This window comes from Fusarium sambucinum, chromosome I (assembly GCF_050947815.1).
Source record: "Fusarium sambucinum isolate potato_lamoka chromosome I, whole genome shotgun sequence".
NCBI classification, from domain to species: domain Eukaryota; kingdom Fungi; phylum Ascomycota; class Sordariomycetes; order Hypocreales; family Nectriaceae; genus Fusarium; species Fusarium sambucinum.
Window position 1 is genome coordinate 9,294,634 of NC_139294.1, and position 25,717 is coordinate 9,320,350.

At 49.8% G+C, this 25,717-nt stretch overlaps 10 protein-coding genes across 10 annotated transcripts; 4 read left to right on the top strand and 6 right to left on the bottom strand.

The window, feature by feature from the left end:
* Nucleotides 1-395: 395 nt before the first annotated feature.
* FSST1_005755 (glycoside hydrolase) lies at nucleotides 396-2,207 on the top strand (the record flags this gene model as incomplete). The annotated part of the gene is made up of 2 exons (XM_083232061.1): nucleotides 396-1,982; nucleotides 2,034-2,207. 2 exons carry the CDS (start codon nucleotides 396-398, stop codon nucleotides 2,205-2,207), a joined length of 1,761 nt encoding a protein of 586 aa, XP_083089185.1.
* A 518-nt stretch (nucleotides 2,208-2,725) lies between these two features.
* FSST1_005756 (J domain-containing protein) lies at nucleotides 2,726-3,708 on the top strand (the record flags this gene model as incomplete). Its single annotated transcript, XM_083232062.1, has 2 exons — nucleotides 2,726-2,937; nucleotides 2,994-3,708. 2 exons carry the CDS (start codon nucleotides 2,726-2,728, stop codon nucleotides 3,706-3,708), a joined length of 927 nt encoding a protein of 308 aa, XP_083089186.1.
* A 368-nt stretch (nucleotides 3,709-4,076) lies between these two features.
* Nucleotides 4,077-5,633, bottom strand: FSST1_005757 (eukaryotic porin/Tom40; the record flags this gene model as incomplete). The annotated part of the gene is made up of 4 exons (XM_083232063.1): nucleotides 4,077-4,226; nucleotides 4,288-5,031; nucleotides 5,217-5,339; nucleotides 5,589-5,633. The coding sequence occupies 4 exons, from the start codon at nucleotides 5,631-5,633 to the stop codon at nucleotides 4,077-4,079; spliced, it is 1,062 nt and encodes a 353-aa protein (XP_083089187.1).
* Nucleotides 5,634-7,018: 1,385 nt separating this feature from the next.
* FSST1_005758 (asparagine synthetase B) lies at nucleotides 7,019-9,339 on the bottom strand (the record flags this gene model as incomplete). The annotated part of the gene is made up of 9 exons (XM_083232064.1): nucleotides 7,019-7,061; nucleotides 7,130-7,518; nucleotides 7,578-8,570; nucleotides 8,634-8,782; nucleotides 8,843-8,878; nucleotides 8,934-8,960; nucleotides 9,021-9,046; nucleotides 9,098-9,148; nucleotides 9,314-9,339. The coding sequence occupies 9 exons, from the start codon at nucleotides 9,337-9,339 to the stop codon at nucleotides 7,019-7,021; spliced, it is 1,740 nt and encodes a 579-aa protein (XP_083089188.1).
* A 1,221-nt stretch (nucleotides 9,340-10,560) lies between these two features.
* FSST1_005759 (E2 SUMO-conjugating protein UBC9) lies at nucleotides 10,561-11,199 on the bottom strand (the record flags this gene model as incomplete). The annotated part of the gene is made up of 4 exons (XM_083232065.1): nucleotides 10,561-10,814; nucleotides 10,872-10,895; nucleotides 10,953-11,116; nucleotides 11,165-11,199. 4 exons carry the CDS (start codon nucleotides 11,197-11,199, stop codon nucleotides 10,561-10,563), a joined length of 477 nt encoding a protein of 158 aa, XP_083089189.1.
* Nucleotides 11,200-12,344: 1,145 nt separating this feature from the next.
* FSST1_005760 (Pex19 protein family-domain-containing protein) lies at nucleotides 12,345-14,002 on the top strand (the record flags this gene model as incomplete). Its single annotated transcript, XM_083232066.1, has 4 exons — nucleotides 12,345-12,996; nucleotides 13,047-13,246; nucleotides 13,303-13,845; nucleotides 13,904-14,002. 4 exons carry the CDS (start codon nucleotides 12,345-12,347, stop codon nucleotides 14,000-14,002), a joined length of 1,494 nt encoding a protein of 497 aa, XP_083089190.1.
* A 187-nt stretch (nucleotides 14,003-14,189) lies between these two features.
* FSST1_005761 (uncharacterized protein) lies at nucleotides 14,190-14,895 on the bottom strand (the record flags this gene model as incomplete). The annotated part of the gene is made up of 2 exons (XM_083232067.1): nucleotides 14,190-14,534; nucleotides 14,587-14,895. The coding sequence occupies 2 exons, from the start codon at nucleotides 14,893-14,895 to the stop codon at nucleotides 14,190-14,192; spliced, it is 654 nt and encodes a 217-aa protein (XP_083089191.1).
* A 522-nt stretch (nucleotides 14,896-15,417) lies between these two features.
* On the top strand, nucleotides 15,418-17,325 carry FSST1_005762 (ABC1 family-domain-containing protein; the record flags this gene model as incomplete). Its single annotated transcript, XM_083232069.1, has 3 exons — nucleotides 15,418-15,731; nucleotides 15,787-15,937; nucleotides 15,997-17,325. 3 exons carry the CDS (start codon nucleotides 15,418-15,420, stop codon nucleotides 17,323-17,325), a joined length of 1,794 nt encoding a protein of 597 aa, XP_083089192.1.
* A 766-nt stretch (nucleotides 17,326-18,091) lies between these two features.
* Nucleotides 18,092-22,008, bottom strand: FSST1_005763 (MRC1-like domain-containing protein; the record flags this gene model as incomplete). Its single annotated transcript, XM_083232070.1, has 2 exons — nucleotides 18,092-19,079; nucleotides 19,130-22,008. 2 exons carry the CDS (start codon nucleotides 22,006-22,008, stop codon nucleotides 18,092-18,094), a joined length of 3,867 nt encoding a protein of 1,288 aa, XP_083089193.1.
* Nucleotides 22,009-22,605: 597 nt separating this feature from the next.
* On the bottom strand, nucleotides 22,606-24,283 carry FSST1_005764 (inositol-3-phosphate synthase INO1; the record flags this gene model as incomplete). Its single annotated transcript, XM_083232071.1, has 2 exons — nucleotides 22,606-22,915; nucleotides 22,968-24,283. The coding sequence occupies 2 exons, from the start codon at nucleotides 24,281-24,283 to the stop codon at nucleotides 22,606-22,608; spliced, it is 1,626 nt and encodes a 541-aa protein (XP_083089194.1).
* Between the last annotated feature and the right edge of the window lie 1,434 nt (nucleotides 24,284-25,717).

The window sequence follows — 25,717 nt, forward strand, 5'->3', positions numbered from 1 at the left end:
TCAAGTACTAGGTACCTATACCTAGGTACTAACGCGGGCAAGCCTCCCCCTGGAAGTTGCATATCAATCCCTCCCTCCTTGGCTTGGCTTCCGCCATTGGGCCACTGTCTCTCCCTGATTTTTGTCTCTGATCTCCACGCCGCACACTTACTAAAGCAGGTACACATGTGCATACACATTACCTTGCCAGGCTTGCCTTTTATAGATAGTAGCTTGTCCCTTCCCTACTTGTGCAGCGCTGATTCTTCTCTTCTTGCATCTTTCGTTATCTTCGTTTGTGCTTGGCTCTTCACGTCGCTCCTTAGATTCAATCGATTGTTTGTTATCTCCCTCGGTGAACCTCGCCACACTTTGACTCTCACTTTTTTGACGCGCAATGCGCATATAACATCATAATGTTGGCCACTTTCCAAGGGCGACCGGGTCGTCGCTACATTAGCCTTTTTCTTTTCATCGCCATCACATGGTTTCTTGTCCACAACTTTCGTCCCTATGAACGTTACCGTACCGTTAGAATAGGCACGTACAACTACCTTCCCAGCAGCTACGATTGGAGCAAGCAGCAGATCTTCCACCCCGTCGACAACATTAAGAGTCCTCCAAACGGCACATTTAAGCTACTGCCCAAGATTCAAAAGGAACGTCCGAACGGCTACACCGAAGACGGCGAGACGACTGCTAGAAAGGCAGCCATCAAGCAGGCCTTCACCAAGAGCTGGGAGGCTTATAAGAAGCATGCGTGGGGCTGGGACGAGCTGGCACCAGTCTCCCTTAAGGGCAAGACCACCTTTTCTGGCTGGGCCGCCCAGATTGTCGATGCTCTCGATACTCTCTGGATTCTTGACATGAAGGATGAGTTTAAAGAAGCTGTCCAGATTGTTGCCATGATCGATTGGGCGCGCACTGGTGATAGCTACCTCAACCTGTTTGAGGTAGCTATTCGTCACCTTGGTGGCCTCCTCTCTGCCTATGAGCTCTCTGACGAAGCTGTCTTGCTTGGTAAGGCCATTGAGTTAGGCGAGATGCTCTATGCCGCTTTCGACACCCCCAACCGTCTGCCATCCCACTGGCTCTACTTCAAGTCTGCCAAGAACGGAGAACAGCAAGCCGATGAGGAAATGTCTGGTGCTGCAGGCGGCTCAATGTGCCTCGAGTTCACTCGTCTGTCCCAGATTACTGGCAACCCCAAGTACTATGATGCCACCGAGCGCATTAAGCAGTTCTTTTACCGCAATCAGGACAATACTAAAATCCCCGGTTTGTGGCCACATGTCATGAACTACCGAGAGGAAAACGTCGACGACGATCGCTTCACCCTTGGAGCTGGCGCAGATTCACTATACGAATACCTGCCCAAGATGCACGCTTTGTTGGGTGGCCTAGATTCTGAATATGTTGAGATGACCACAAAGGCTCTTGATACCGCCACTAAGCATCTGCTCTTCAAACCTCGTAACCCCAGTGACCTGAATATACTGATGTCAGGCAACGCAGTACCAGGCGATGATGGTGCCAAGCCCAAGCTTACTGCTGAAATGCAGCACTTGACATGCTTTATCGGCGGGACTTATGCTTTGGCTGGTAAGCTTCTTTCACGTACTGATCTTGTCGAACTCGGTTCTCGCCTAACAGCTGGCTGTGTCTGGGCATACGACGCTTTCCCCACGAATATCATGCCCGAGATTGCTGAGCTTGAAGCATGCGAGTCTATTACCAGCAAATGCCACTGGAGTGACAAGCCTGTGGAGAAAAAGGACAAGCTACCCGAGGGTTTTGTCCGAGTCCGCAACTCAGAATACAGACTGCGCCCTGAGGCTATTGAGAGCGTCTTCTACATGTGGCGTATCACAGGCGACGATGTTTGGCGCGGCGCTGCTTGGCGTATGTGGGACAACATCATCAAACAGACTGAGACTCAGGAGGCCTTTGCTACAATCACTGATGTCAACAGAAAGGGTAGCGACAAACGCGATAGCATGGAGGTAAGTTCCTCAGCCATTCAACTTATCAGATTAAAGCTGACAATATGCTAGACCTTTTGGATGTCCGAAACGATCAAGTACTTCTACCTCACCTTTGAGGATCCCAACATTATCAACTTGGACGAATGGGTGCTCAACACTGAGGCACACCCCCTTAAGCGTCCCAAGGGCGAGGAGCCTGAGGCTCCTAAGAAGAAGACATCTTGGTGGAAATTTGGCCATTAAGCTACGAGCTACCAGCGATTTCTTTTTCAATTGGTTTTTGAATGGGTTAGCAACACGGAAGCATAGTGCCTTGGTTATATTAAATTCTCATGTATGATTGAACCTATAGGAATGATTAGACCACATTAATCGTTAATACACGAAAGTATGAAAGGCAACTTGACCTGGATGAACACTGACACCTATGCGCAACAGCATCACAAGTAAGAAGGCGCGGGCTAACGTAGGAAACGGTATCAATACTCTTGAAACTAACTACTTATTCGCAACGAAATTTATACAGCATCAATGTCATAAATTCTGCTAAGTATACCTTACATGTGGTTAATACTATCGATCCCGCTAATCGCATCGCCCCGCCTCGCGCATATGCCTTCACCCCCAGTCATAGATTACATCACCGCCAAAAATAATGTATCATCATAAGTAACCCATGTTCCACATTTACTTATACCACCGCTTCATCCTGGAAATAACTCACCCGTCCTTATTCTTTCCTACCACGGCCGTAATGCGGCATGCCGCTGCGTCCCTCCTTCCTCTGTAGCCTGCGCCCTGCGCCAATTCCTCCAGCTTGCAGCGCTAGACTGCTCCGGTGTCCGATACCTGCTATTAACTTATATGGACTGCAAGCTCAGCAACGAAGAGGGCGGCATGATGAGGTCGCCAAGAAGAATCATTATGAGCGACTGAACGTGCGCCATGACGCCACACCGGCAGAAATAAAAAAGTATGGCCGTTGCCCGCAACGCCCATGATGATATGCAACTAACTGACATTTCCCAGGTCCTTCTATTCGCTTTCCAAGACACACCATCCCGACGCCAATCGTTCAGATCCAAACGCATCATCTACGTTCTCCCTAATATCCGAGTCATACACTGTCTTGTCTGATAAGTCTCGCCGCTCAGCCTACGATCGAGATGTCCTGCGTCTGCACCATCATCCACCGCAAACAGCTGCTCAGCGTGGTTCTTACCATTCCCACCAGGCTGGTGGACGCGCACCTTCAGGCCTAAGCCGCAGGAGAGGCACCTTTCGCGGTCCGCCGCCTAGTTTCTACCGGAGTGGAGGCTGGGGAGACCAGGTGGACAAGCGTCGCAAGGCGCATGAAGAAAGTACTGGTGGCGGCGGCGCATCGTCGCAAGAACAAGGAGCATCACACAGTCGTCATCAGAGCCCATGGGGTGACCCTTTTAAACCCCACGAGACCGCTTCTCATGGAGGCATGGGGCCAGGCGACGATCCTTTTGGGCACCAGAACAATGTCCCCCACTTTGACAAAGAAGGTCATACGCGAACACATCGACGAGAGGACGAGCGACGTAAAGAACGATGGCAGAAGCGGGCTATGGGTGACGACGATATTGAATTCGAGCCACAAACGTCCATCACTGGGCATTTCATCATAATATCGGGTATTCTTGCAACGACATTATTGGCCCCTCTCATCTATATTCAATTCATGAGCATTGGACAGCAGAAGAAGGAGAGAGGTTAGATGAAAGGGGAGAAAGAGTCGGAATCTTATCACTCTCTTTAGAGCACGTGTAGTAAGGACGTACGGTATGCACGATATATTAACGTCCATATTGGAGTTTTACGGCTATATGTACAAGATAGATTCTTGATAGACAGAACGGGATCCCTGCACAAATATCCAATAAGAGGCTTCATACACATGAAGGGGCATCAAGACATATCAAGATCTTCGAGATTTTTTATTTGAGTTAATCTACATCCTTAAGGACCACCGCAATGCAAGCCTGTAAGGTACATGAGTTGTTGAGGGTGGAACAACTCTAGAGCGGAATATTCTAGCGCAGATTTTATGCTAGAAGCTGAATAGAGGTAATTTTTAGCATCAGTTTAACCCTCGAAGGTGAAGCTGGCACCGAGCTTGTGGGTAGCCTGGTCAAGCTTCTGGGTGTCGAAAGAGCCACCGAGACCCAGGGTGACACCCTCACGGAGGAGGACGTTGTAGGCAAGGGCAGCAATACCGCGGTCGTTGATCTTGACCTATATTTCGGATCATGAGTCAGTCATATGCCTCCATTCTTGTAGGCTTGATTGTACGAACCTTGGTGAAAGAGACGGGGTCAATGCGGTACTTGCTGGCAACCTCAAGACCGACAGCGTTGCCGGTCTTGGAGTTCCAGGTAGCTTTGGCACCAGCCTCAACCTGAGAGTTGACCTTGTGGTAGTAAGAAGCGGCGAAGACGCTGAGGTTGTCAGAAGCGGTGATAGCAGCGCTGTACTGGGGGGCAGCGTAGCCAACAGCGGCGCTGTAAGCGGTCAGGGCAGCCTTGTTGGCATCGTAGCCAGCGGAAGCACCAGCGAGGAAACCCTCGTGGCCGACAACAGCATCGACGTTGGCGACGGGGCCCTTGAGGAGATCGAAGAAAGCACGGCCGTGGAAACCGGGCTGCTTGAAGTGGAGGTTGAACTTGGCACCCTTAGCGGCGGTGGCAGGGAGGAAGTTGAAAAGACCCTCGAGCTTGAGGCCCTTGGCGAGGGAGTCGGCGACCTCGATCTTGGTGTCGAGAGCGTTGGCGGTGTTCCAGGTCTGGGTGAGGGTCAGGCCTGTACGGGAGTAGAACATTAGCAGTTGAGCGAAGCCAGGTTGAAAAAGCGCTGCGAATCCTATCGGCCATCCCGATTTTGGCCCAAGGATTCGCGAGACGCTGAGAGAGGGGAGATTTTGTTTTCGGCGGGGGTTAGATATGGGTGGTGGGGACGGAGATGGAGATTGTGAAAGTGACGGTGTTGAAGAAAAAGACGGTGGTGTCGTACCGGTAGGCTTGTCGGTGTATTTTCCCTCAATCTGTAAGGTTTAGGTCAGTCCCATGTTGCAAAACAGGAGGCCATCTTGTTTCTCATTGAAGTTGTAGAGAGCTAGTTTGACAACGGCGCCGAAAGCCGCGGTTGACCGAGCACTAGCCTCCGAACCCCCGAACGAAAAACAACAGGATGGACTGCCATTGGGTTTGTTTACAAAGGAATACTCACAGCAGCAGAGGTGGCCTTCTCGTGGCTGGACTTGCCAGTGACCTTGAAGGCAACGCCGTTGGGGGCGGTGTCCTTGAACTCGAAGGTGGTGGCAGAGAGGTGGTAGAAATCCTTGTTGAGGAGCTATAAAACGGCGCAAAAACGAGGCGCAAAAGTCAGCGGAGCTCATAGATGATCATGTTGCAGGTATGGCAAAGGTGTTTGGATCCAATATCGAGGCAATTGAAGTCCCAGAGCTGTATGGCCAGTTCCACTCCTTGGTATGTGATCCAAAGGAGTGGGAAAACACATCTCTCGCAGCCGTGGTGTAGTCACAGCCAGAAGAACCAAAACAGAAGTAAAGACGACGTGGGGAGGTCAGAAGAGGCATACATCGTTGGCCGGCTTGGCAATGTCGGAGAAGGCGGGGACAGACATGATTGCGGTGTTTGGTATCTTGAAGATTATGAGTCTTTGATGAAGATGAAGATGGGGATGAGAGAGAAACAGGGGAGGAGAGCGGGAGACAATGGGAAGAGCCTGGCAGAAAATAATGGATGCTTGGGCTGTCTCTAGCTCTGGCTCTGGCTCCCCAGGCATGGATTTACACAGGGCAACCTTCTACACAGGGTTTAATTGTTGGGGGACCCCGCCGTAGCCAGGGTTGCCCAGGCACAGTAGCTAAGCTCCACAGGGCCCAAGCTCTGAGATTTGTACAGACTCGGCTACCAGACAGGCCTCGAAGCAGGGAATTGGCACATGCATCACCCAAGTCGGCTGATATCGGGACTGTATCACCTTGTCGCTTGGCCAGTCGCGGGTGACCACTCTTGACCTCAAACACCACCTAACAATTCTTTTGTACTATAGAGCCGACGATCATGTAATTCACCAGTCTAATTTGATGATTTTATAGGCCCCCCAGAAACTACTTAAGGCCCACGTGGAGGGGTAACGGATAATTCTTGCGACCTGGATACTTGGTCATCTAGGTCAAGTTGAGAAATCAAAAACGAGGTATTGGTCAACATCTTGAGCAACCGCCTGTTTAGACGTAAGAAACACTCGCCGCATTGAGAAAATACTTGTTTGCTATGTGTTGATTGTCATAGTATTTATCCATCATTTTCTCTCAAAACTCGGGCTATGTATCAACATCTCGTCTACTACTACGACTCGCTGCCCAACAAGAGTTGTTATCCGTACAGACCTCGATTCCACCTTTAGCTTGCATTTCTTCGACGCATGAACAGCTCAGACACTAACAACTCATCTGACTCCATCATTAACTGACCACTACCCTAAGCCAAACGAGTCTTGTCTACCTAGCCCAACTCAGTATCAGAGTTAATTAACACCTCGCTGCATTGACGAATCTGATCGACCAACCCACGTCGAGGAGTGTCACCCACCTATTGGCCAGTTCACTACACACATTTGTAATAGGCTGCTTCATCGTCAAGACCCTTCATGCATGAGCAAGTCAAACAGCACAACATCAAGCACTAGATTTAACTGGCAATAAATTCGACGTTCACCAACACTCGCATTAACATGTAATCCATGCAATTCTTTCTTTCTAGAACTTTTGTCTTTATTCTTTCTCCCATGTTCCTGCCCATATCATCCGTCCCTTTTTACAGTCATCAGCATTCCAAGGTAGGTAGCTAAGCAAATCCCAGACGCCTTTTTCTCTACCTCCAAGAAACGACACCCAGAGTTGCTCCTTAGATCAGGTTCATGACAGATACCTCAGATAGTATAAGTTACAATGAGTGGACCAAGTTTTCTCTACTTGGTGTTTTACTCGATTCGCTATGTCGTTAAGCCGCGTTGTCATATTTGGCGTTGTGGGTAGCAATGGCTCTATAACGATCGATATTAGTAACCACTTTTCTTTCTTTCTTTTTTTCGTTTACAGGGATGTGACTTACCGGCCGCTAGGGTCACTCTGCTTGGACCAGGTGGGAGTCCAGCGCATGACAGTTGACGCGCAGTGAGGGGGGAAGTGCTCGTCAAACATGCATCGGTACCAGTATGCCTCCTTGGTATCAGGGATATCGTTACCCCACTCAGGCTTGGGGTTCTTCATCATCTCGTCGGTGACCTGCTTCTCAGCGGTGTCCTTGAGGGCATCGATCCATCCGTAGCCAACACCATCAGAGAATTGTTCCTTCTGTCGCCAGAGGATGTTATCGGGAAGGTAAGGCTGCTCATCGGGCTCATCTGAAGTATCGAAAGCCTTGCGGACGATGTACTTTTCGAGCTTCTCCTTAGTGATCATCTTATCCTGGGGGTCAATGTTCATGGAGTACTCAAGGAACTGTTTAAACTGTTAGCATTGTGCGCTCAACCTGGTCACCCTTGAAAAAATCAGCTTACCTCCTTGTCAAGGAAAGGAACACGAGCCTCAAGACCCCAAGCAGATGTGGACTTGTTAGCTCGCAGACAATCAGATAGATGCAAGTTCTTGACACGTCGCACAGTTTCCTCGTGGAAAGACTCCTTATCGGGTGCAGCGTGGAAGTACAGGTAACCGCCAAAGATCTCATCGCTACCCTCACCACTCAGAACCATCTTAATACCCATGGCCTTGATCTTTCTCGACAAGAGGTACATGGGGGTAGAGGCTCGGATGGTGGTGACATCGTAAGTCTCAAGGTGGAAGATAACGTCAGAAAGGGCATTAAGACCGTCCTCGATGGTGAAGGTCATGACGTGGTGCTTGGTTCCGAGGAACTTGGCGACCTCGAGAGCGGCCTTGTTGTCGGGAGAGCCTGGAAGACCAATAGAGAAAGAGTTGAGCTGGGGAAGGTAGGTAAGAGTGTCGAGGTGGTCGTCATCGTCGACACCAACAAGACCTTCACCAGTGTCAGGGTCCTCGACGGGGAGAACGTTGCCGTTGGCTTCGAGAGCCTGTTTTCGGAGTCGGGTCACCTCACGCTGGGCGATGGAGGCAGTCAAACTCGAATCAAGGCCACCGGAAAGCAGAACACCGAAGGGCACCTCGGCCATGAGTCGCTTTCGGACGGACTTCTCAAGAGCCTGTCGAAGGACCTTGTAGTCGACAGGGTTGCTGGGAATCTTCTTGGGGTCCCACCAAGAAGGGTTGAAGTAGCGAGTGGTCTCACCAGTCTTAGAGTCGTAGACATGACCTGGAGGGAAAGCGACAATCTTGTCGCAAACGGTGTGCAAGCACTTCAACTCGGAGGCGAAGTAGACGGTTCCAGGCTCAGTGGAGGACCAGCCCTGGTAAAAGGTGGTAATACCGATAGGGTCGCGGGCGGCAATTGTGCGGTCTTGCTTCTTGTCGTAGAGGACAAAGGAGAACATACCATCGAGGTGGTTAGGGGCATCGGTATCAAATTCGGTGTACTAGAAAATAACTATTGTAAGATCGGTGCTTCCTCCGTAGTCATAAACGGGACATTCTCTTACCAAGGGGATGATGACCTCACAATCAGAAGTGGTCTTGAAGTGGTATCGCTCCTTGAGGTGCTTTCGAATATGACGATGGTTGTAGATCTCACCGTTGACGGCGAGAACGATGCTGTCGTCGGCGTTGGTCAGGGGCTGGGCTCCGGACTCTGTGAAAAGATTGTCAGTTGTGAGGGCTTCCAGGTGTCAAGCAAGAGCTTGCGACTTACCAACACCAACAATACTGAGACGCTCATGGCAGAGAACTAATGCAAGGGTTAGAGACGAAAGCTTAAGTCCCCTAAAAGCCAATTGACATACTGGTGTGGTTGGAAATAACGCTTCCACCTAAAAACGCGACTTTAATACTTGCTATGAGTGTAACGATCCGGCCATTATTTTACGTACTCCAGTCGGGGCCACGGTGACGAATTCTGCGCCGATAAGTTAGTTTCGATGTTTCGATCATGGGCTGGCATACTTACTGCTTTGCGAGCTTCAGAGCCGTAGGCTTGAACTTTTCCACGTCGGGATGACTGTGAGATGGCAAAATGTTAGTCGCGCCATGATAACTTTCCCCCTCCGACCGCGGGGTGATCTCAATTCAATTCAATTCATGGCGGGGTCATGATGCCCCATGCCTTGCCCCTCCAAAACCACCAGAGAAGATCCATGTTCATTCGCAAGGGGTGAGAGCGTACCGGTGACAGGCGAAAATTCCACACATGATTGCGGTTGCAGAAGTGTGCAATAGAGAAGTGTTGAATAGAGGATGGTATGAGGGAGGGAAAGGAACGGGACAAGCAAGATTAATATTTAGCAGTAGCCCGAGGAGAGAGAAAAAGAGGAGTCATAGCAAAAACTCCACCCTCCCTCTTTCCGCCGGCACAGGCGACAGGCGATAAGTGACTACTTCCCGTTCCATCCCCAAGGTACCTGCCTACTATCTACAGTACCGGCCCGGGAGGCGCAAGGTTATTAGCGGTTATTCTCAGATCCAATGCACTCAGTGACACCTTTTCTCGTTAAGGTTATCCACAAGATGCTCCGCTGCGGAAACGATGGGCATATCTCTCTCCACTGTGATGGTGACTGGCAACCATTGAGTAAGTCGCTAAACCAACTAAGCAATACTACAGATTGCCACAGTATTTCTGATTGTATTCTCTTATACTTCACGTCAAAGCCTCCATTGTTTTACTCTACATCCATGGAAGAACCTGTCCGTTGATAGATAACGAGTTATCGAACGAGGCCAAGCCAAAAAATTTTGGGAGGTGTGAGTAAACAAGATGGCCGACTTCGGCTTGCAAATCGGCAGACTTCATTGGCAGCCAAGAGCCCCGAAACTTGGATGTTATTGGACAAATTACATAAACTTTGGGATAGGTGCTTGATAAGGGAAATACAGCGGGTATAGACTTCATGGCTGTTGCTGCTGTTTCACAGAACCATAACCGCCGTTCATACGATGATTAATCAACATGGATAGTTGTAGATTGTTGCTTTCTCTCACATGATCATATCCGCTCCGACGAAGGACTGAACCGAAACTGTGGGTCGTTCCCACAAACGCAGCCGCAAAGTGAATCACTCGCCGGCCAACATCGCAGGATGCATGGACCGACAAACTGCCGGTATAATGTAACATATTGAAGGAAAAAGACTCTGTTTAATCTTCAAAGAAATGCGCTCCTGTTGGCTCTGGCTTGTATCCCTGTTCAGCGACCCAGCGTGCAGTATAAACCCTTTGCCAAGTACCCGATCCTTCGTTGTCCTCGTATCATGCTGTATCACATACGTGTGCCCCCGTGGTCCCTGAATTCCCTCTTACAGGTTCCAGGTGACTTCCCGCCCTGGTATTTCCTTTAACGCCGTGGCCCGGGGTTTCTCGCAAAGAAAATTCTCGTCTAAATAGCCTCTGTACCTGAAGCTTCGAAAAGCATGCTCAAGGAGTGGGGTTTTCGCGGACTATTCGGCGAACTCGCTTCTCGTACTCGGCACGATCCTTCTTGAATAAGTTGTACGCCTCCGCCTGGGCAGGAGACTCGGGATTAGGGTCATTGAGGAGGTCTTGAATACCAAGCAGGATTTGCTTGATGGTGATGGCAGGCTTCCATGCTTCCTCTTCGTTGAGAATGGACAAACACACAGTGCCTGACGGGTAGACGTTCGGGTGGAACAGCGGGGGAACAAATTTGCCTGGGCTATATCAGCATCAACTCCCTCTCCGGTCATGTCTAAAACTCGTCTTCTCACATTTGGGAGGCTTTGTGGGATATTCTAGTACAAATTAGCACATATTGCAAGAGCATCGCAAGTGGTTGTGTTGGGTCTCACCATCAGGAAAAACCATGGTCAGCTTGAAAAGACCACCAGACCAAATCGTATTGTCCTTTCCAGGTATTCCGCATTCCCAGTTCTTGACATCGAGAATACCTTCTTTGGTGCGCTGAGGCTTGGCATAGAAACCGAAAGGATGGTCTCGTCGCCACTGCTTCCTACTTGGGTCTCAGTATGGTCCGAGGTCAACACAAGCTGCACAGTCTCACCTTTCCTCTTGCAATCTGTTTTGACACAGCGTCATGATTTCTTCCTGTGAAGATCCTGGCTGCGACGAGATGGGGGTTGTGGTCGTGACTATGGGCACAAAATCGTCAAGGTTCGAGGTTCGAGGGCTGCGCGAAGTCGAAGAGCTGAGGCGCAGCGAATATTATGACAGCGACGAAAGGTTGCTAAGTCAAGCAAGTTCAAGTAAGTAAGTAGCAAGGTGCGCAGGCCTTCGTTTTGTACGGAGACTTGACTTTTGGGAGAAAGGAAAGGATCCGAGAGGGAAGGTTGATGGAGAAAGGAAAAGAAATCGAAGCCAAAGCCAAAGCCGGTGCTGTTTGCGCAGTGCAGTGCAATTCACCAAACGATGGACGTCTTTGTTGATGATTCGATGCACAGGCCAATACTCATCGTCGTTGGTTGAGAAGCACGTCCATCCTTTTTCGGGAGACCCCGCTACTGGAGTTAGTGGTCGGTTGCCTCCACTGTTATATGAGCGAGCAGTTATGGAAGTTAGTAGGCAGGCTCTCTCAGTGGAAGAGACAGCCCGTGCTGTTATTGTTACCTAGGTAGGTATGGTGGGGTAAACCCCTAACTAATCCATAGGTTAGTCGGGCAGCCTGCCCGGTGTACCTACCTAGGTAGGTACTAACCTATCAATTATTCGGGCAGTAACTTACAGAGAGTGCAAAGGATGAAATTACCTAACTTCAGCTTTTGTCTCTATCAACAGGTAGGTAGTTTCTTGCTTGCTTATTTTATTCTGACCAGTTTAAGAGGCCTAACAACCTTCCCATAAGTGCGCTAGAAATACCTACCTATCTGGGTGCCACTAGGTGCCACGACCCTGACCGATTACCTCCTGGTACCTGTAGCAATCACCTGCGATCTAGCGCCGGTTGGGGTCACAATCATAGGTCACCTCGGCACAGTCAAGTTAGAAGCGGGCATACATCCGCTCACCTCAAAGTTCCTTTCCCACGTATCGTCGAGTAGTAAACGATAATTCTCCTTTACATACCACTCCCTCGGCTTCTACAGCGCAGAGCTTCATGTGAAGAAGTCTGCCACGCAAATCTCTCCACAACCCAGCTCATTTGTCTCACTTCACCGACGTTCGTTGACACAAGTGGGGGTGTGTGAGTGAGTTGTGTTGGATATTCAGTCAGACAAACTAGCATCATGAGTGCGGACAAGGACGCAGAAGCTGCCTTGAAGGAGGAGCTAAAGGAGGAGCTACAGGAGGGTGTCAAGGAGGATATCAAAGACGAGCCCAAGGAGGACCAGCATGAGGACATCAGGAATCTCAAGGTTGAGGATGTCGCTACTCCCGCCTCGGCTGGCGCTCCTATGCCCGATGCCCCGGTTGTTGATCCCCCGATATCTTCTCCATCAGCACATACTCCTGCTCCAGAGGTAGAGCCAACCAAGGTGGTTCCTCAGGAAGCTTCCCAAAAGGAGACGGTTTCTCAAGAGACCTCTGGAGCTGCTGTGCAAGACACCGCCTCTCAAGCCACTTCTTCCAAAGAGATCACAACCCAGCACGCTACTACTGAAGAAGCCGGATCCAATGAACCCGCATCCAAAGAAATCAGTCCCCAAAGCGCCGTCACCAAGGAGAGCGATCAGAAGAAACCCGCTATCCAAGAGGATGCTCCTGAAGAAGAAGCTGCTGTGCTCACTTCCGCAGCGGTAGTGACCGCGGCAGCTGCCACGGAGGCAGTGGTTGAGAAGGCAGTCAGCCTTTCGACGCCTGCAGTCGAAATTAAAAAGCCTCTCGACGACTTTGAGGATGTCCCAGACCCAGACGAAGATGACCTGGACGACCTGGACGGTGTGTTACAAGAAAACAGGACCATGGGCGTATCCGCTAATTGTTCCTAGATATGTTGGACGAGTTCTCAGCAGTCAAGATCGACCAAACCAAGTCTGTCGAAGCTCCTTCTACTATTAAAGCAGAAGTTCCAAAAGACGCAGCTCCCTCTGGCAAGCAGCCTGAAGTTGAGGATGCGTTTTCAGAAGAAGAATTTGCCAAACAGTTACAGGCTGGTATGGCCGATCTCTTAGGCGAGCTCGAGCAGTCCGTAAGTTTTATCCACCATAAACATATCACTTATTGTAAGTGCTAATACTTTTCCAGCCTGATATGCAAACTCAATTCGAGGACATATTTAAGCATATCGCTGCGGCCGAAGGCGCTGGCGATGCGCCACCTCCAAGCTCTGCAAAGGAGCCAGCATCTCAAGGACCACCTGAGGATGCATCTTTCCAAGATACCATTAAGCGGACAATGGAGAGGATGCAGGCGTCAGGAGATCAGGCCACGGCTGCTGCTGCCTCGGGGTCCGGCGACGATTTCATGTCCGAGATGCTTAAGCAATTATCCTCAGGCGACCTTGGCGATCTAGGAGGTGAGGGCAGCGAAGAGGAGTTTTCCAAAATGCTCATGGGTATGATGGAGCAGCTCACTAACAAGGAAATCCTCTACGAGCCTATGAAGGAGCTTGATGAGAAGTTCCCCGAATGGCTGATCAAGAACCGTGACGCGACACCCAAAGATGATTTGAAGCGGTATGAAGAACAACAGTCCATTGTGCGTCAGATAGTGGCCAAGTTCGAAGAGAAGACATACTCGGATTCCAACGCGACAGATCGTGAGTTTATCGTGGACAAAATGCAGAAGGTATGTTCATCTCGGATTTTCTCCTCAATGATTTTATTGATACTAACATCTCGACCAGATGCAAGCAGCAGGATCGCCACCCCCTGATCTTGTTGGAGACATGCAGTCGGCTCAAGATGCCCTCAACCCAGGAGATGAAGCCTGCAATCCTCAATAGATACCAAGCCCGGGTGCCCTTCCAAGCCATCTAAATACCCTTTGCCAAAATAATGGTTGTACACGCTCAGTGATATGTTCACGGCATTTCCCAAACGCCATGCCCTTCTTCGAGTTCCAATTAACCCCAACTCCGTGCGTGATGAAATGTTAAGCAATAAGAAATGAAAACACAAAAGGCAAGCTCGTTATTGCATCTCAACATCCCCAGAAGTGTCCATTTGGTCCTGTGGTTGCATTTGCATGCTCTGCTGTGCTTGCTCTTGTGCAATAAGTTCAGCAAAAACATCGTCATAGTCTTCTTCTGATAGTGTAGGTGATAATGGTCGCTGAGAAGAAGTCATCTGCTGTTCTTCATAAGATGCCAACATAGCCTCAAGCTGCTCTTCCTCGTCCATCATCATCTCATCCTCCTCAGGGATTGGAGGGTGTTCTTGGTAAAAGGTCATGGCCTCTTCAATATCCGCTTCGGTAACTTCTGGAGCATCATGTAATAGCTGTCCTCTGTCGGCCAGGTAATTTGTTTTCAAAAACTGTGGCCCCAGTCAGCTACAATGGTATGAAAAATGCAAGCTCTTATCTTACCTGTCCCTCAATGTCTCTTCGTTGCCAAGCCTTGTCTTCGCGGCTTTGCTTGACATTCTGAAGAAACTGTTTTCGCCTGCTGTCTTGCACCTCCTCTCGCTTGCGGTTAAGGGGATTGGGCCGCGTCGGGCGAGAAGCAAAATTAAACTTGGGAGGTTTAATGGGAGAAGATTGAATTTGTCGTTGAGAATGCGCGTTCCGGTCGATTGGCGATGACGCGCGAACAGGTGATGAAGACAGAGGCGATGAGATGACCGGGCGATGGTCCCAATTACCAGTGAAGATGGGGGTAGAAGCAAAAGACAGCATGTTTTCGGCTGTTTTCTTGTGAGTTGTCTGTTGCATAGAATTGCGGATACACAATATTGAGGAAATGTCGTGGGGGTAGCTTGTATGGTATAAGATTCGTAGAGTGGCGTGGTCGTGTAAAGAGGTTTAACAATAGACGCGATCGCAGGTCGCGGTCGCGCAATCACGTGATGACACGCGGAGACTAGATCTTGGAGTGCAGGGTCCTAATCTTTGCTATCGGGCGGGTGGCCAATTCGCCTCCCCGAATATCGCACCCGGCCCAAACCGAGCGATTGGCCTGGGTGGACGGACGGAGGTTTATCGGAATCGGCACACCCAAGCAAAAAAACTGTCGATTCATTGCTATGCCTTGATCTTGGTTGACGACATGATCCAAAATTAAGCCCGGTCTTAACTCTACAGTGCAGATTCATGTTCGCTGTCCACTCCTTTTTTTTTCGTTGGACGTCTCTGTTTTAGAATGAGTAGCTATATCTCACTCCTTAATATTCTACCTTATTAAAGCCCCTCAGCGGCCAGATGAACACCTTTTCTGTCTCGGCCTTTGCGACCCGTATCGCCGCTCGACCATGGACGTGCTCGACTTGTAGAGGTCAATTGCTCCGGGGCAAGCCTTTACGCTACATCACTTCTCGAAATTTTGCTTCTGGGAAAGGCTCGAGGGGGAACAATGGCCAAAAATCAGGTCCCAGACGACCTTTGTTATATGCCTCGGCCGGTGTTGGGACTATAGGCGCAACCGCATTTGCATTAGGCGACGACATCAAGAATAGTTATGAAGCAGCGGAACGTACAGGCAGAGTTGCGGCTGCACTCGCTGTTTGTATCAACGAGTATGTTGCCACCTGTTATTTGGCACAAAGCAAATAAGTCTGACGGTCTGAATAGTTATCGAACAACCTTGAATGCGAGAGAAACGACCGAGGACCATGACGAACAAGAAAGCATGCTAAAAGCATGTCATCAACGATGCGCCGAACGAACCCTGATCGTATTGGAAAAGAATGGAGGCATTTTCATCAAACTTGGCCAACATCTCGTAAGGATCCACCTCAACGTAAGACTCGGAGAGCGTTAGACATGCTAACAATTTTGTAGAGCGCCATGAACTACCTTTTACCTTCTGAGTGGACCAATACATTTATACCGCTGCAAGACAAATGCCCTGTGTCCTCACTTGAATCGATTGAAGACATGTTCCGACAGGATACTGGAGAGGAGCTTTGGGATTACTTCTCCGACTTCTCTCCCGAGCCAATCGGCGCTGCCTCCCTTGCACAGGTACATTTAGCAACTATCAAGGGGTCAGACCAAAAGGTTGCAGTCAAGGTGCAGCATCCAGAACTTCAAGGCTGGGCACCCTTAGATCTCGCTCTGACTCGGTATACTTTTTCGACTTTGAAACGATTTTTCCCTGAGTACGACCTCGAATGGCTCTCTTCCGAGATGGACGTTTCCCTTCCTAAGGAGTTGGACTTCCAAGAAGAGGCTAACAATGCCCGTCGTATGAAGGAGCACTTTGCGAATATTCCGCAGTTGCCACTGATTATTCCCGAGGTCATCTGGGCCAAGCAAAGGATTATCGTTATGGCTTGTGAAGCTGGAAGTCGGCTTGACGATCTTGAGTACCTGGACAAAAACGGAATCGATCGCGACGAAGTCTCGGCCACCTTGTCCCGCATTTTCAACGAAATGATTTTTGGCGATGGTGCACCATTACACTGCGATCCTCATGGTGGCAACATTGCGATCCGCAAGAACACCAGTCGTCGAGGTCTCGGTCGTGGGCCAAACTTTGATGTCATACTGTACGACCATGGACTGTATCGTGATATTGAACTTCCTATGCGAAGATCGTACGCCAAGATGTGGCTCGCGGTTATCGATGGTGATATGGACCGTATGAAGAAGTATGCTCACGAAGTTGCTGGTATCGAGGACAAGGACTTTCCTCTCTTCGCCTCGGCAATTACTGGTCGGGACTACAGTATCGTCAGCAAGTCTGGATCTATTCTCGAGAACCGAACAGCCGACGAGCAGAAGACAATGAGTGGTGCTCTGCAGGAGGGACTGATCGTCGATCTCGTTCAACTCCTCAGCCGTGTCCCTCGAATCATTCTTTTGATCCTCAAGACAAACGACTTGACCCGTAGCCTGGACGAGAACCTCCAAACTCGCCAAGGCCCCATCCGTTCCTTCATGATTCTAGCACGATACTGCACAAAAACCGTTTTCCATGAGAAGCTTGAAGAGATTAGCCAAACCGGATCGCTTTTGTGGCCTCTTAACGCTGTACGAGTGGTCGCTGCATGGGTCGGATTCATGCGTGTAGAAATCAAGCTGGAGGCTTTTGAGTTGTGGTTGTTTACAAAGCGAATGCTGGGTCTGGGTAGTGGAGAGTTCTCAGGAGCGGCGTTCCAAAAGTGATAATAATGAGTTAGAAGACATATTGATATAGAGCGTACATAATCTGCTAGCCTGGGCAATTGAAGAAAATAGAAGTAAATTACTATATCGTGTCCAATGTTTCTCTCTTATGGTTTCCCAGTAGGTAGTTGTGATTTCAGGGGCTAATCGGTTTATGAAGGAAACCCGGAACTCGGGAAATCTTTGAGTAATTATCGAGCAGCATAGACCTCGATCAAGGATCTTTCAACAAAGATATCTCTCTTCGATAAAACTTGACGTTTTTCGACTCATCGTTGAATGAGAATGATTTCCGACTTCTTCGGGGGGTTCTTGTGGACACGCAAAGACAGTTCTCGTCTTACCTAATAGTTTCATCTCAATTTCATAACTAATGAATACTATCAGAACAAACTCGGCCCCTTTTTGTCTATCTCAATCGTGGTCATATCAAGATGGTGAGATGTTTTGGTTCACATTTTTGCCCTTTAGTAACAGTGTGGATAGGAAGTGGTCGTTCCAAGATATGACCATAGAATGTCTTTATATGCAATCTACAGAGTTAGTTAAACAAACGATATATGAATCTCTCAAGGTGTTACTCGAAGAAAACATAGTCTACGCAGTGATGTTGGGTCTAGTAAGTGCCATTACATAACGAAATAACATTGATAAATGGATACAGGTACAACGCCTATGTCCCTTTGTCCAAACCATACGCCATGCCGGGATATTTGATCCTCAGGATATTCCATTCACATAAACCCAAACTCCATTCCATACCAGCTTACTCAAACGACCCCTTACCCAGCAAACCACCCACGACTCCAATTCTCTTTTCAGCCCCCTTGACCTTCCTCTCTTCTCTCTTTCGCTCATTTTGTTCGAGCTTCGCTCGTCTCTCACTGTCTCGCGCAAAGGCATGCACGCCGCTCTTCTTGCTGGCTCCCTTCTTGATTTTGGCCTCTTCACCGAATCCAATGGCTGGCGTTGAGGTACCAGAACTTGATGTGGAGGCCGTGCCAGAGACAAATGAGTTGGCTGTCGCACGACGTAGAAGCGCGGGCACCTTGAAAGAGGAGCTCGATGCTGTTGCGAAGGCAAGACGGCTGGTGCTGACGCTGGAAGAGCTGTTGCGCTTTAGGCTAATGCGATCAACAACTGCAACACGGCCACGGCGAAGGTTAGATTCATCGTTCTCCTTGTCACTGCGAGCTTGTGCGTGAGCCTCCTCTTCACCCTCACTGTCTGATCCTACTTCTGTGGCGGGAATGATAGAGTCATGGGGCTCCTCTAGCAAGTCCGATAGAGTCTCGCGCACCTCGCCGATGTTGGAAGGCTTCTTGCCATCCTTGGTTCTACGCAGATAGGCAGGTGCCCGATTATCCGCAGGGCCAAAAATCCTTTGAGGTTGACTATCGGGAACAGTTCTTGTCTTGCTGCCTTCATCATCCTGGGACTGGGACTGGGAGGGCTCGTTGGCTTCTTCAGGTGCATCCAAAAAGTCCATCTCATCGTCGCTCCCTCTGTCCTCGATGGTTTTGAGGAAAGCTTGGTTACCCGGATTTTCGGCAATCTTTTTAACCCGTTCATCAGCGAATAAAGCCTGCTGCATCTTGGCGAATTGTCGACGCTTCATCCTTCGACGAGCTTCGCCATCATCGTCAGAGTCGTCGAGATCATATCCCGCGCCGCGCTTGCGACGAAGCATGCCAGTTGTGATGTCCTTGAAAAGTTTCTCAACCTGCTTCTCATCGTCGGCACGCTCTCGGTCGCTACAAAATATTAGAGTTATGTCAATAGTGGCAAATAGGTAAAAACTTACGCATAGAAAGCAGCGAGCTTGGCTTCGTCAACATCATTACCGGCAGCATCGTCGATAATCTCTTTAAGTGAGGCAACGGATTCGTTATCACTGTCCTCGCCGTCTACACCACCCAGGCCAGCGTACTCATCCTCGGATTCCTCGGCCTGATCCTGAACCATTTCCTTGGCTTTGCTTTTCTTGTGATCAAACTTTGCTTGCGCCTGTTTCTTCTTTTCTTGCTTGGCTCCCTCCTTCAACATATGAAAGGCAGTGTCAGACTTCTCTGCAGCCACGGGCTCAGGTGTCTCCTCAATTCGCTCAGACGTATCCATTCTGCGACGAAGGCGACCACGACGGACTAACGGCGAGGCTTGTATTGGGTCCTCTTGATCAACTACCATTGTCTCCACGGTGGAATCTGGCGCCTCGACAAATCTGTTTTTCAGGGGCGTTTGGTGTTGGAGACCCTCATCCTGAGTGAAGTCGATCATGTCAGAGATTTGTGTGCTCTCCTCCCGCAGCAGGCTATCAAGGCTTCGCATTTGAGACTGAGAAAAGTTGAGATGAACGCCTTGAGTTGTCTTTTGTGTGTCGTCCTTCTGGCTGTCCATGACCATGTCTTCCATGGGCTCGTCCATGGTCGCAGAAAAGTTGGAGTCGGGAAAGTGGTCGAAGTCAGGCATCATGGACTGAGTTGGACCGTTCTCTGCATCGACCTGGCTGTCGTCCATGGTACCAGCAAAGATCTGAGTAAGCCCAAGACCAGCTGCTCCCTGTACAGGGAGGCCAGGGATAAAGTTCTTTTTAGCTGAACGTAGTACAGATCTAGGCGCTGTAGGGGATTGAGTATTTGGGACTGTGGGGGAGGTGTGCAGGGTGGTTTGTGGCTTCGGTTTGGGTGTCATCTCAACCGAGCTCTCCTCTTCATCGTCAGTAAGAACGATAGGTTTGCGGATTCGTCGCTTGCTCGCCACTGGGAGTTCATCGGCGTCATCATGAACATCTCGACTAGCAACAGGAGTTGCATCCTCCTCCTCCTCCTCAGCAGAAGCCTCGGACTCTCCGTCTTCGGCCTCTCCTTCAATCATAGAGTTGCCGTTTGCTTCGTCATCTTCGTCCTCTGATCCAGATAATTCGACCGCAGATGCTTCGGCATCAGCCTCGTCAGCAGAAGCCTGATACTCTTCGTCGTCGCTGTCATCCCACGCCAGAGGATCAACTTCGCCGTTCTCTCGCTTCTCCTTCTTGGCGGCAGCCCGCTCCTCCTGCATGATCCTCTGTGCCTCTTCCCTGTGCTTGGCGACGATGTCGTCGACCTGCTGCATCTCGCGCTCGCGCTCTTCAGCGGTCTGGATAACTACACCTCGGGCCTTGAGCATATCCAGTCTGCGGTCACGCTCCACCTTGGCCTGTTGTCGCGCCTTTTGCTGAAGGTACATCTGCAGCTCGCTTGGCGTCATACCATGATTTTCGTTCTTTCTTCTGGTCTCCTTGCCTGGAGATTTAACCTGTGCAAGGGCGCGCAGTGTCTGGATCGAGTTGGGTTCTTGAGCTTTTTTGGTGGGCGCTATGTCGAACACAGCTTGAATTTTATCTTTTGTCGTTGTCGTAATTTCCAATTCGTCATCGGAGTCTACCAAGGTCACGTTGGTTCTGACAGGTGGGAGTTTGACCCGAAATTGACGTTTAGGCTTTTGGGTCGGCTGTGCATGTTCGGTTGTTGTCTCGATGGCTTTTCCTTTGCCCTTATTTAGCTTGGATTTGGTTGTCTTGGCGAGTTCGTCAATGGTTGGCAAATCGAATTCGTCGTCTTGAGCAACAGGTTCGGTGGGCTGAACAGTTTCCTTGGACATAGGGGGGGAGCTGGGTGGTGTGTCCGCATCCTGCATTTCGACATCGCTGTGAGGCGTTGGTCCCCTACTGGAGCTGGCAACTTTGGGATCTATTCCACCTGCTGGTCTGAAGTTGAATCGTTCAAACAAGCTATTTTTTGAGATCTTCTTTCTTGTCTTTGCCTGATGCTTCAATTGCATGTTTCTTGACATTCTCTGGGTCTCTCTGTTCATCTCCTCGATGGCTTTCTTGCTTGCTTTCCGGGTACTGGGTCGCCCGGTTTGTGTCAGGCGGATTCCGCCTTCATCATCAGTTATGCCAGAATCATCGTCATCAGATTCCGTCTGCTCAATCTCTTGAGGGTGTTTCTCTTGCTTCGCACGCTTTTCTGCGCGCTCCGCCTCTTTGGCTGATTCTTCGGCACTTTTCTTTTGTCTTTGGCGCTCAAGAAGTGCTGCCATTCTGGCGGATTTGGTTGCAGGTAAGCCCTCATCAGAATCCGAGTTATCCTGTGTTGACTTCGACGGTGAAGGGCGAACAGGCGATGACTCTACGAGGAATAATCCTGGACTGGGGCTTCGAAAAGTGTTTCTGGCAGCTGGTGATGAAGCCTTGCGGGTTAGTCGTCGGCGTGCCACAGGAGTGCCGTCTTCTGATGAAGCATCAGGCATGTCGACATTGTGTTCTTCCCCTGCTTGCCTGGCTTCATTCTCGTCTTGCTCGAATCTCTTCTTTACACGATCTCGAGCGGTGGTATTTTGGTTGGAGTTGTCTTCTTCCAGTTGTGCTGGTTGAGTGATGCCTTGCATTCTGGCCGCAAATTTTCCCCGAGGTCTGGTCATCTCCTTCTCCGGCTCGTCGGACGCGTCTTCATGCTGTGTTGGCCGTTGTGGTAGGTCGAGGCATTTTAGCGACACATCTTTTGTAGTCTTTTTTGAGGGTGATTCTTCGTCATCGCTACTCTCGATAGCCGCGAGTTCAGCTTGCATTCTTGATAGTGGTGAGAGTTGTTCAGGAAATCCGCCCGATGATACGGGGGTAGAGGCTCGGGAGGGAGTAGCCATTGCGAGAGCAATGGTGTTGTATGAATTATATGCTGTAACGAATCAAAGGAGTATAAATTAACAACAAGTTTATTGACGCTTCAAAGACCAAAACTTGGATCAAGTGAAAGGATGCTAATGTGGAAATACATTGAACTGGGGTGGAAAAGGCATCTGTAACTTACCTAGTAGTGGGGAGCTTCAATTACGCGACGCGCGGGCCATTGTAGGCGTTGGCGTGGAGAAACGCGTAGCAACGCATCAGTTCCGCGTGAAGTTGCTACCCACCACGTAAAATTCAATTAAACACTCGGCCCTTGTAGTGACGATCTCGATGGGGCAATTAGACTTTAACTACAAACTTACATCATTGGTCCGTCAATCAATTTCAAATCTAATACCAGAAAGATCACTATAACACGTTATTATAAAGGCTCCTGTCGAGAAGAACGGCACATTCAATTCGTTATGCTATGAGTGTGAAGCTATTTCGTCTCTCCTCTACTTTTATAATTTTGTAATTTTTGAAGTACCTAATTTGAGCATCCGGTAAAGACTGTCCACAGTATCCTCCTCTTTCAAAATACCCTCAGCAACGTTGAGAACTGACCTCAGCGCCTAAAAAAGCTTGTGCTCAAGAGTCATGTCAGACTCAGGCTCAAGACCGACGCAAGCCCGGAAGATGTTGGTCAGGGCAGCGCGCTGCTTGGCAAGAGCGTTGACAACGGGAGTGCCAGGGGGGGTCAGGGGGGCCTTGAGCATGTAGCTGAGGACACTCAGGACACTGTGGAAACTCTTGTATTCGGTGGTAGCAGTGCCGTCGGAAGACACGGCCTTCCACTGGATACGAGACATCATCTCGGCAATGATGACCAAGTCAATGATCAGGGGAGAAGCGAGGAGAGAGTCCTCACAGATGTTGAAGAGCCTGGGCATTGTTAGCTGTTACTCTCATTTTCAGAAACGTCACATCAACTTACGAAATGGTCTGGTGACCACCCATGAAAATCTCTGCGTAGTACTCATCAAGGGCACGCTTGTTGTCTGCGACGGCAGGCATGTACTTGATCACAACGCAGTGGTCGGGGTGCTCGCCCTTCTTGTAAAGGACATGGTTGGCCTCGACCATGTCATCAACGACGTTAGACTTGGAGATCTCCTTGGAGCGGAACTGCTTCTGGGAGCTCAGGTTCTTGCCGTCGTTGTTGCCAAGATGGTTGTAGCTGGCAATTGAAGTCAACTTGATACCGGCGTTGATGAGGAAGTCAACAAGGGCAGACTTCATCTTAGTCTGGCCAGACTTGAAGTCGTCGCCACCAATGAATGCGTTGTGCTTCTCAGCAAGCTCAATGGCACCAGGGACGAAGGTGTTCTGGGGAGAGCCATTGATGAAAGGGGCCTGTTCAAGGATGCAAGCGACGGCAAAGACAGTAGAAGGGGAAACCTCCTCATGTCCCTGCTCAATGGCCTTGAGAAGGTTGTCGGCAGTATCGTTGACACCCTCGATCAAGTCGGCGTATCGCTCAGTGTTGGCAGTCCACATGATGATGACCTTGTCAAGACTGTTCTTGGCTTTGAAGTCACGAATATCCTGACGGATCTTCTCAACATGCTCCCAGCAGGCCTTGGTTCCCTCAAGGACGTTGTCGGCACGATCCTCCTGGTTGGCAGCAATGAAGTCAGGGTAGTAGATGGAGGGGAGGGGAACCATCTCCGCCATCTCCTTCTTGACCTGGGCCTTAAGAGTGGGCTCAAGAACCTGAGCGCGGTCCATGGCCTGTGCCAGGTTCATCTTGCTGATGTCCCAACCGCCGATGACCAAGTCATTGGGGTGGACCATGGGAAGGATGTTGTGGAAGGGGATGTTGACCTCCTGGTGAGTCTTGGCGTCATGGCCGAGCTTGAGGGTTGAGCCCATGACAACGGAACCGTAGTAGTTGGACTCGCGAGGACCTTCTTTGGTGTCCCAGGCGAGCTGACGGCGGTTGGCGAGGATGCCGGCGGTAACGGTGGTGCCGTTGTTGCCTCCTAGACCGACCAGCATCATACCGACCTTGGGAACCTTGCGGTCGACCTTGAAGTCGTAGAGAGTCTCGTTAGGAGTAGCAACATACTTGCCGCTGGCATCAACTTCAACCTTCGTGGTGCGGTAGGTGTATCGAGAACGGATTTCCGCATCCGTGTAGGTGACGTTGGGTGAGTTGACGGTGAAGAGATCCTGGGTAGCGGAGGAGCCTTGGCCATTGTATACCGACCCGTTTGAGGAGCCCGTGCCGACTTCCGCGTGAGGAGCCATGGTGCTTGAATTGGCTTTGACGTGGAAGTTTACGGTTTATTGAGGTTGGACGGGTTTCTTTCTGTGAGTAGACCTTTACTGTTCAAAGGTCGAGTCCGCTGAGCCTCCGGAATCGGCTGAGCAGCGGGCTCCTGCAAACGGGTGATGCGTCCTGTGAGTAGTTAGAATTTTGTTTATACAAGTAATTTTAAGCTGGGTTTATCTAGATCAACATACGAGTTAAGGAGATTGGAAAACGTCTTGACGACTGTAGTGACCAAAGGTCTATGCCTTGGTCGTTATAATAAGATTGATAGAGTTATGGAGGGGTTTTGGCGGGGTAGCGGGGCAGACAGATGTCAAAGTGAGGAAGATTTAGTTAAAAGAAGAAGAGAGGTTTTGAAATTGTTGATTTCTTTAGCTGGTTGTAAGTTGACGAAGATTGTGGGTGAAGCAGAAGAGAGAGAGGAGAGAGAGTTGCTTCGGGGCTGGGGAGGGTTCAAATATAGAAGAGTCGTCCCTACCTGTCCAGCTCGGGTAAGAGACGTACGTAGGTACACCAGTGTACATGGCTTTTCGGTAGGTTGCCGAGCCTGGCTTCAGGTACTCACAGCTTGGCTGTCGTAGACATTCGGGCGGTGAGGACCACAACGCGTTGTTAGTGGGTCATTAGTATTCTAGCGGCTGGGGAGGCGGACAGCTCGGAAGCATCAAGAGTGAGCTACTGTAAAGCTACTGTAGGTTTTCCATGTATGTTTGTGGACACCTGATTGAGGATGGAGACGAACAAGCGAGCTTCCGTGTCCTCCAGCTTTTCTGTCTCTTTTTTCCCGCATTTTCTCCCACAATTTCTAACAAACCGACCCCATGAGTTTTGTCAAGTTACCTGGGGTTCCTTCCTTTTTGGCGGGGGATCCTCAGGTCGGTCCATTGTCCTACCCTTGACCTGAACTCCAGTGTAAAAACAAAATGAATGACTTTGTTTATATTGGATTTGTAGATCCTGCTGGGGTTGTTCAACAAAGATCACCACATCCTCATGCACCTTGATACCCCTGTCGTGTACAGAAGCTGCAGTGAGAACCATTGGTTTGAGCCCCTGGCGTTGTCAACATCCGACTGTTTATCCAAAATGACCGCAGTCTTCTCTTAGTCACTTCGACCGAAACCCTAGGTTGATTTAGCCCGTGCAAGCAGCCAATTGATATGTCCTACGCTGTCGATGCCAACCTCCTTGATTGGCTTGGCTTAGCCCTGCTCGGAACCTCTGTTGAGCATGCAAATATATCCCTGTGTTTGTTGGAATCTTGAGCAACAGGCTAGGAAGGACCCTAGACGGGTAAAAAGTCCTGTACAATACTTTACTGTAGATTTTAGCCGCGGATGGCTTTGATACTACACCACTTGATTACAGTATAGAGGAAAGGACACAAGGAAACGCTGGCGAAAAAATAG